General features: G+C 49.9%; 2 protein-coding genes across 2 annotated transcripts; both read left to right on the top strand.

Moving 5' to 3' along the window:
* Nucleotides 1–569: 569 nt before the first annotated feature.
* LOC130122867 (cystatin-like) lies at nt 570–1,731 on the top strand. The gene is made up of 3 exons (XM_056291919.1): nt 570–811; nt 1,034–1,144; nt 1,328–1,731. Exons 1-3 carry the CDS (start codon nt 611–613, stop codon nt 1,400–1,402), a joined length of 387 nt encoding a protein of 128 aa, XP_056147894.1. The 5' UTR covers nt 570–610; the 3' UTR covers nt 1,403–1,731.
* Nucleotides 1,732–2,913: 1,182 nt separating this feature from the next.
* LOC130122898 (glycine N-acyltransferase-like protein 3) lies at nt 2,914–7,765 on the top strand. The gene is made up of 5 exons (XM_056291951.1): nt 2,914–3,076; nt 3,201–3,308; nt 3,427–3,547; nt 4,210–4,342; nt 4,560–7,765. Exons 1-5 carry the CDS (start codon nt 3,002–3,004, stop codon nt 4,957–4,959), a joined length of 837 nt encoding a protein of 278 aa, XP_056147926.1. The 5' UTR covers nt 2,914–3,001; the 3' UTR covers nt 4,960–7,765.
* The last annotated feature ends 2,066 nt before the right edge of the window (nt 7,766–9,831 follow it).

The raw sequence follows: 9,831 nt of genomic DNA, 5'->3' as shown, positions 1-9,831 counted from the left end.
CGGCCCTCTTTGCTATGCTGCCACTCATGATTCCACACCCCTCTCAATCGATGCCACGCCCCCCACGCCAGATCAATCAAAATCAATCAATCAATGAAGTTGCATTTTTTATAGCGCTTTTCTAGCTGCAGCGGCCACTCAGATCAGGGCCAAATGTCTGAAACTGAAAAAAAGACGGAAACTTAAAAAATAAGATTTGAAACTAAAAAAAAAAAATTTTTTTTGAATCTGAAAACATAAAATCTTGCAACTGAAAAAAGCGAAGTCCTCAAAAGTTGGAGAAAAACATTTTTGAACTTTTAAAGTTTCAAATGTCGGTTTTTCAACCGCCATTTTATTTTTCCGAGTTATCAAAAAACATCTGGCCCGGGTTTCGCTCCACCACCGCGAGCGCCCCGACCGACGAACCCCGCTCGGCCGGCTTCGTGTTGATCACGTGGTTTCCCAGACCAGCCTCCACCCCGGAAACAAACAACCACGTGATCTAATCTGCCTATGGCGAGCAGGGCTTAGAGGAGCCGTCAACGCCCACCCGGGGCTGCGGATGACGTATATATAGTAGTCGCTCCTCCGACAGTAAACATCTCTCTCTCCGCCTCCTCGGACAAACATGAACCCGAAGCTCGTCTTTCCCCTGCTGGCGGCGCTTGTGGCCGTCGGGGCGGCCGGCTTGGTGGGAGCTCCGATGGACGCAGACATCAACGACCCGAGCGTACAAGAGGCCCTGCGGTTCGCTGTGGTCCAGCACAACCAGTTAACCAACAGCCTGTACCTCAGTCAGGTGGCCAAAGTGATCAAGGCTCAACAACAGGTCAGTGTGAGGACCCCCCCCCACCCCCACACACACTTGCGCGGATCCTGCTGCGCATAAAAACGTCCCGTCTCACGTTTAGTCTCTTAGCTGCACTGATTCTGTGCGCAGACACGGATTCACCCCTGTGAGCTTTTTATCACGTCATCTGAGAGGCAACGACGGGGGGGGGGAGCTCTTGATTCCCGCATGTAAATCCTAAACCCAACATTTCCCCTTTAGGTGGTCGCTGGCCTGAAGTACCGTTTCACGGTGCAAATGGCGAAGACCCCGTGCAAGAAAAGCGGCACCGACCAGCTGTGCGCCATCCACCAAGACCCCGAGAAGGCTCAGGTGAAGATTTGCTCCTGTTTTTGTTTGTTTCCCTTCGGAAATGATGGCTTTGGCTAAAAGAGGCCCCGCTGTTTGGTCTCCCAGTGGTTTTATTAAGTATCTAAATGTTTCGTTCTTAAGTGGCTACGTGCCTCCTGGCACGTTTAGTCTTAACACTCGTGTCTCCCCCCCCCTCCCCCTCAGCCTTACCAGTGCACGTTCGAGGTGGTCAGTCAGCCGTGGCTGAACGTGATCGAGCTGACGAAGCACACGTGCTAGCGAGGAGAGGACAACACGGACCACGCGGCAGCAGGGAGAACTACAACAGCGTCCTGTCGTGCGTTCGACCGGAAGTCTCGCTAAACGCTTCAAGGCGCTCGTCGCGTGAGCGAGCAGGCGAGACGAGCGCAGATGTCTCGCGCGTCGCTTTGCTGCACGCACACGCGCCCACTAACTGTGCAGGACAACGCAGATATTAAACCCACTAATAAAAGCATTACTCACCCCATCCCCAGCTTGTCTTCATTTTGCATTTTCACACCGGCTCTCGTGAACCCCTAAACCCTGTCGCACATGGCAAAAAGAATGAATAAAGAGCGATTCTTGTATGGACTGGAGTCTGGTGTTTCTTTGCCCCAAGCTGCCTCTGCGAGGTGGGTGTGGTGTCGTGTCGTGTGTGTGCTCTCTCACTTCTGCCTGTTTACAAGTCAACGTTTCTGGAAGGGCTGCGGTCCCAAACATTTCTCCAGTAATAACAACCTGGTTTATCCCTCTGGGTCAGGTTGCATCGTACTGCCGGTCTTCTTTTACCGTGGTATAGGAAACACTCCCCGGTCTCTTGTCAACCGGCTGGACCGGGCAGGGTGTGTGCTCGACTCCAAATAGTCTGCACCCTTTCGCGTGGGTGCTGACTATTTACTGGAGAGCCGACGGCACGCGTTGTTGGGGCGGTAGAGCGGCTCGTCAAGTAACCGGAAGGTCGCTGGTTCGATCCCCGGTTCCTCCAGAGAGCGTGTCGAAGTGTCCTTGAGCGAGACACTGAACCCCGCCCCCCCCCCCAACTGCTCCTGGTGTGCAGGTTGGTGCCTTGCACTGCAGCCTCCCGGTACGCGTTGTTGGGGCGGTAGAGCGGCTCGTCAAGTAACCGGAAGGTCGCTGGTTCGATCCCCGGTTCCTCCGGAGAGCGTGTCGAAGTGTCCTTGAGCGAGACACTGAACCCCGCCCCCCCTAACTGCTCCTGGTGTGCAGGTTGGTGCCTTGCACTGCAGCCTCCCCCATCAGTGTATAGGGTGAATGTGAGGCCTACACTCTTAAAGCACTTCGGGTGGATGGTTGGTGGAGTAGAGACGCGCTGTATAGGTGCGGACCACGGGGTCATTTATCTAGGCCCAGGTAACTGACGTCAACAGGCCTTCTCCCTGGCTCCTACATCCCAGAGTACCGGGACGCTGCTCGGCTGCAACGCTGACCGATGGTTCAACAGACTCGTGGCATAAAAAAACAAATATAAAATCTGACGGTTTACACTTTTAACGTTATACACGACCTCTTGTCAACTCGGGTCACACAAGACACAAACTGGGAGCCACATACGTGGCAAGTGATGCGTCCGGTTTGGAAAACAGGAAGTGGGGCACAAACAGGAAGTGGGACGCAAGACAGCTGGGGAACGTTTTGCTTTGGCCCCAAAACTGGATCAAAGTTTAAAGTCCACCCTTTGTCAACAGTTCTCCTTTCCATGTTCGCTCTGAAAGAAAGGGGGGGGGGAGAGAAATCACTGTCGGGATCTTTAGTTGCACCACATTAAAAGCATAATAATAACAACTGAGTTTGTCCACCGGATCCCCTCGTCAAGAGAGTCGAGCCGCGGACCCAAGCATGAAGGTTTTGAGCGTCGGTGAGCTGCACAGCGCCGAGAAGCGTCTCAAGAGGCTCATCCCGGAGAGCCTGACGGTAAACGGACCCGTCGGTCCCCAGAGACCGCCGCACTTCTTTCTCCAGTTTGCAGCCAAAAGCGCGGCACTTTCGTTCTCCAGGACTCAGCTGATGTGATTTTTTTTTTTGGGGGGGGTTTTAGGTTTATGGATTCCTGTACGGTATAAACCGAAACAAGCCGAGCACGCTGGAAGTGGTCGTTGACGCCTGGCCCGACTTTAAGGTCATCATTTGCCGACCCGATTCCAGGGTGAGTTGGCACATTTGCGTTGGAGACATAATGGGGGGGAGGGGGGGGTTCCGATCGTCTTGACCGTGTCTGCCAAACTGTCCCCCTCGTCAGCTACTGCCTGGGTTTTGCTTCACAGAAGAAGGGCGCTCTGGACCACAGGAAACGGGTGACCGTCTACAGCACGGACGCGCAGATCCTGCGGCGCGTGTTGGCCGAGGAGAACGCCATCGACTGGAGCATCCGTTCCTTCCTCGGAGGTGCGTGCGGGGCCGCCGTTTAGTCACGTGGCGCCACCCAGAACACGCGCCACGATGGACGAACGATGATTTTTATATCCGAACACCCCCCGCGGAGTCCCTCTCCATCTTGAAGAAGCCACAAAAAACAACCCCCAGCTCTTTCTCGAACACCTCCACACCTGGTGGGGTTCATATTAAAGACATAAACAGGTAGAATCGTTTCTGTGCACCGCCCGTTGACACCTACGTCCTACCGGACTCGAACCTCGTTTTGTGGCTCTTCCTTGCGTTGTTGCCCCCCCCCCCGACTAGATCCTCGCTTGTACTGTGTATTAACTCTCAGATGTGTAATGAAAGCGTCTGCTGAACGAACCCGCAACACTGGGTTTCCAACACCTAAATGAGCAGCACACGACACACAGATAAGGCCATCACCTCCTCTTAGGTTAATTAGCTACTCTACATGTCAAAGCCGACCCCCCACCGCGCCGTGTAGTGCAACTTCGGTGCAAGTTGCGCTGCGCAATACAAACCCAGCTACTGTGAACAATAGGGGGGTGATTACGTCAAACGTTGACGTCATCTTTTAGCAATTTGTAACCATAACCGCTGTTATTTCAAATAACCACTGAAACTTAAACGGTGTTTTGACAATGGGGTTTTTTTTTTCCTGCCCACAGGATTCAACACTCGCCATGCTCCCATCTTAAAACAAGTGGCCTCTGCCAGAGGCATCGGGGTCAGGTGGTTTACCAACGCGCACCTTATGTATCTGCCGGACTGCAGCCTTCTCCCCTCATCAGAAGTGGACAGGTATATACTATAGAAGCAGACATAGTATATATATATATATATATATATATATATATATATATATACTGTGTGTACCTGTCCTGTGTATGGCCTGCCTCTGCTCATGAAATCATGTCGGCTAAATGGGATCCAACTTGCAGTGACCATCACTTTCACAGAGCCCTTCTCTCTCTCCCTCCCTCTTTCTCTCCCTCTCATCTTTTTCCAAATTCAACAGCGAGACTGAGTCGAGGATATCGCCGCTGAACATTTCCCACGTCGAATTGGTGAACAAAACTTGGAAGTTCGGAGGAGACGAAAACGGGTACAGAACTATCGAAAACCTCATAAGCAACTTTCCTTCGTGCTGCATCACCGACGGCCAGGGCCGGCCCGTGTCCTGGATCCTGGTCTACGACTACTGTGCCATGGGCATGCTGCACACTCTGCCAGAGCACAGAGGGAAAGGCTACGCCAAGGTTCTGATTTGCAGCATGGCCAAGAAACTCCAGGCTCTGGGTTATCCGGTGTACTGCTTCGTAGAGGAGGAGAACGCGGTGTCGCACAGGCTGTTTACAAAACTGGGCTTCATCGAAGACCCCTCTTACAGGGCTACCTGGTTTGAATTCAACTTCTAGCACTTTTTCTTTTTAATGTTGCTTCATGACGGGCAATGCAATTCCAGTGTGTCGATTTCAAGTATGTCCCGGTGTGTCTGAAGCTTGCCGTCTTGTCATAATCAGCCCACGCAGGGCAAGTCGGAAAGTGGAAGGCCGAGGGAGGGAGCTCGGCCTCAGCAAACCCGACAACCGAGCGGCCTGCCGTGCTCTTTCAAGCCAACCCGCATTTTCAGACGGCCGATATGAAAACCCACCAGTCTTCCTAGAACCTGCCTTAGATGATTTATACCCACCTGCAGGAGGACAGGTAGCTCATGCAGTCCAACAGAAACAAAAGCTTAGTCACACACGCCGTGTTCTTAAAAACGTCTTTTCTGTAACTCCGCACACTTTGCAATGCCTCCGTTTCTTTATTCGTAAAAGAAAATGGTGAGTTTCATTAATATTCAATTCCACAATTATAAAACTACCCAGTGCCGGACAGCTGTTGTAATACTGTAAAACAAGAATGTGAAGGAACCATTCTCAGAATGGGAAGTAACAAGTCTCAGAATGTGAAGGAACAGGTGTTACCAAAAATATAACCTTTCCTGATAGGAGTCATGTCAGAACCATGATTCATTTCCATGAATTAAGAGGTTTGCGTTTACTTTTCGTATGGATCACTCGTTAATTATAGGTTTGTAGTCACGCTTTAATGACAGTGATCCAGAGAAAGAAACCCAAAACATTGCAAATATCACCGAGGTCTTGCAAACGACGAAGCTTTTGAGGTTTTACAAATTTGACTTCGGTCCCCGTCACGTCTCCCGCGGTCTCCCGAGTGGGACTCAGCCCAAATCAGCCGACCGCACCTTAATACGTGGGAATAACGGTAGATTTCAGTACTCGGGTATTCCCACGCCCAGGCCTAGAACCCTTCAGTCTGCACTGGCTGACGTGCACAACCAACTGCTCTACTGCAAGAGAGGCGCGAGAAGGACTTTGTCTCAGTAAAAAGAGGCCACGATCGACAAAAGGTGCGACGTTCGGAGGCAGGGATGATTTCAAGTTGTCCATCTGCAATGAGGAAACCCCCTGTATTTAATTAAAAATGGCCAGTTTATGTGACTACAAGGAGTGCAAAAAAAAGAAAAAGAAAAGCTGGACGGTGTATATTGTTGGTTTTGGTAAAGACAAAAGGTGGACAGGGAGTGTCCGAGACACCTGGCTTCAACCTTTCAACCGGCGTGTCAAGCTGCCTCGACACCTCATCATGCAGTACTCCCAACACACTGGCCACATTCACAACACTACGCCGTGTGTGTAATAAGAAATAGATGGAGGTTTTCTTTTTTGGGTGCTCAACCTTTTCGGGGATTGGCACCTATGACACGTCATAGATGCCATAGTGGATGGCGGTGCAAATTTACGTTTGCGGCAGCCTCACCCAGTACCGTCCACGCAGTGTCTTTGTCCACATCTAAGTTTTGTCTTCGTTTGACGATTGGGACAGCTGGCGCTGGATTGGCTGGGAGAGCCTGGTCTGCTGCATCCTGAGGGCCCAGGGACCACGGCCCTGCCTGGAGCTGCGCCCGAAGAGGAAACACCGAGGGCGGCCTGACAGGACGCAGAAGCGGGGCAGGCTAAGCTAACTGCTAGCCCATGCAGACCAGACGTTCCGACAGTCATCCTGGCTGGCGTTCACTCTCCTGGACAGTGATTTTTTTGTTGTTGTTTAGTTTAGAGATATGTGTTCTTGTAGTGTTTCGATGTGTTCTTGTCTGTGTGTTGCACTGCTGTGTGCTGGGGAAAAGACATTTCGTTTCAGGTGCCCAAGTGCATGAAATGAAACGACATACCAAGTGTTACTGATTCAAAGTTGCATGACAGCCGTTTCTCACTAACCCACCTATTGTATGTTAAGGGTTGCCGATTTCTACGGCAACCTCACAGATGAGGAACTCGGTAATGCTGCCAGGAAGTTACAGCGCATGTTCCCGAATTCTGGATACCGCGTGATGCAGGGTTATCTGCAAGCAAGAGGCATCAGGGTTCAAGGTAGTAAAAATAAAATGAACGCATGTGTCCATAAACTGTTTAGTCTTACATATGTCGTGTTTTACCTGTACATGCAGAGACAAAGGGAAAGGTTCACATATCCCCACCCTGATAAACAACACGGCAGCATAATCATCACTGGTTTTGGTTGTTCTGCCACTTTGTTTATTTACAAGGGGGAGGATACCTGCAGAGGTCACTTAGATGAGTGATGCAATGTGTCAATAAACGTCGTGTCCAGATGAACTGACTCGCCTCGGAGCTAGTTAATCTTTTTTTAAAGAAAAGTTTCCCGAGCAGATTGAGTTCTCTTAAGTTTATGCATCACTTTGCAACGCTTTCGAGCCAGCGTGCAAAAACTCGGGTTCTCCAGAGTGTTGATAGCGGTTGATACCCTGCTGGGCCTGTTGGTAAGTAATGCCAGTGAGAAACAGAAAAATAAACTTGGACAAAAGAGTTCAAATTCCCTAAAACCACCACCAGACTAAAGTGAATGAACAGGCCAGTGATCGCATATCCCTTGGAGGCGGTTTTCTTCTCGCCATCAGTTTTAAATTAAACTTGACTAGTGATCAAAAGTTTCTGTCTAATCATGTGGATAATGCACAGACGTTAATTAAACGAATAAACAAATAGTTGGAGACTATTACCAGGCAGATTTCCATAGCTTGTATTATTTCCAATGTTGCCAGAAGGCATTTTTATGATTTTGGCCTATTGAGTATCGTGCTGGCTGAAAGCCACTGTTGTTCTCCAGTTTTCTCTGTAAAACTTGGACCCTCACTAGTTTCACACACTTAAACAGTAAAGAATTAACTGTATGTTGCTACAAAGCCAGCCTCCAAGTCTTTTAATTTCCCCTCGGGGATGAATAAAGTATTCTGATCCTTTACAGCAATAATTTTAAATTAATCATGTTACAATTTAATTTAGCAGACGCTTTTATCCACAGTGACGCACATCAGAGTTAATACAACACAAGCAAGTATCTAGTCAGGAGGTGACAACACAAGTAAATCTAGGTTCAGCTCCGACAGGACATAGTAGGTGTCAACAGGCAGTGCACAAAGGCAGTGTACAGGGTGCATAGAAGCGAATCCCCCCCCCCCTTTTTTGTATTTTTATTAATACCATCAGGTGTGGAGGTGTTCGAGAAAGAGCTGGTCTTAGCTTCTTCTTAAAGATGGAGAGGGACTCAGCGGATCGAATGGAGTTTGGTAACTCGTTCCAACACCGGGGAACTACAGAAAAGAAGAGTCTGGCTAGTGACTTAGGGCCATGTTGTGGCGGAAGTGCCAGGAGTCTTTCATTGGCAGAGCGTAGTGAGCGGGACTGAGTGTGGACCCGAATGAGGGAGTTCAGGTAGGTGGGAGCCATTTTAGTTGTCGTTTTGTAAGCGAGCATTGAGGTTTTAAATTTGATGCAGGCAGCAACTAGGAGCCAGTGGAGGGATATGAATAGCGGAGTGACATGTGCTGTTTTGAGTTGGTTGAAGACCAGATGTGCCGCCACGCTCTGGATCGTCTGCAGAGGTTTGAAAATGCATGCTGGGAGACCTGCCAGTAAGGCGTTGCAGTAGTCACTGCGTGACATAACAAGAGCCTGTGCCAGGAGTTGTGCTGCATGCTCAGACAGGTAGGGTCTAATTTTCCTGTTGTTGTTCAGGGCAAATCGGCATGACAGAGCAATCGAGGCCACAAGAGCTGGTCATCAATCATGATTATTAACAATGATTATCTCATTACAATGGCGCCTATCAAGGGGTGGGATATATTAGCCAGCAAGGGAAGTTGGTTCTTGAAATTGTGTTGGAAGCAGGAAAAATGGGCAAGCATAAGGATCTGAGTGACTTTGATTTGGGCTGAATAAGATGGCTAGACGACTGGGGGAGCATCTCCAAAACGGCAGGTCTTGTGGGGTGTTCCCAGTATGCAGTGGTTAGTACCTGCCAAAAGTGGTCCAAGGAAGGACAACCGGTGAACCGGCGATAGGGTCATGGGCGCCCAAGGCTCATTGACGTGTGTGGGGAGTGAAGGCTAGCCCGTCTGGTCTGATCCCACAGAACAGCTGCTGTAGCTCCCAATTGCTAAAAAAAAAGTTAATGCTGGCTATGATTGACAGGTGTCAGAACACCGTGCATCACAGCTTGCTGTATATGGGGCTGTGTAGACGCAGACCAGTCAGAGTGCCCAAGAAGACCCGTCCACCGCTAAAAGCGTCTACAATGGGCACGCGAGTGTCAGAACTGGACCATGGAGCAATGCAAAATGGCCTGGTCTGACGAATCATGTTTTCTTTTACATCGTGTGGGTGCGTGCGCGTCAGTTACCAGGGGAAGTGATGGCACCAGGACGCACTATGAGAAGGCGGCAAGCTGGCGGAGGCAACGTGATGCTCTTGACAATGTTCTGCTGGGGAAACCTTTGGGCCTGGCATTCACATGGATGTTACTTTGACATGTGCCACCTACCTAAACATTGTTGCGGACCTAACTACACCCCTTTATGGCAACGGTTTCCCTGATGGCAGTGGCCTCTTTCAGCAGGATTATGCACACTGCAAAAATTGTTCAAAAATGGTTTACGGAACACGACCGACAGTTCAAGATGTTACCTTGGCCCCAGATCTCAATCTAAATCCCCCAGATAGCAATCCTATCACGCATCTGTGGGATGTGCTGGAAAAACAAGTTCCAACCATGGAGGCCCCACCCTACAACTTACAGGACTTAAAGGATCTGCTGCTGACGTCTTGGTGCCAGATACCAGAGGACAACTTCAGATGGGTCAGCTGTTTTGGTATATTAGAGGCAGGTGGTTTTAATGTTTTGGCTGATCAGCATGTGTTTGT

The sequence above is a fragment of the Lampris incognitus genome, chromosome 13 (assembly GCF_029633865.1).
Source record: "Lampris incognitus isolate fLamInc1 chromosome 13, fLamInc1.hap2, whole genome shotgun sequence".
In the NCBI taxonomy this organism is placed as follows: Eukaryota; Metazoa; Chordata; class Actinopteri; order Lampriformes; family Lampridae; genus Lampris; species Lampris incognitus.
The sequence above is the reverse complement of the archived record's forward strand: the minus strand, read 5'-3'. Positions and strand labels throughout refer to the sequence as shown.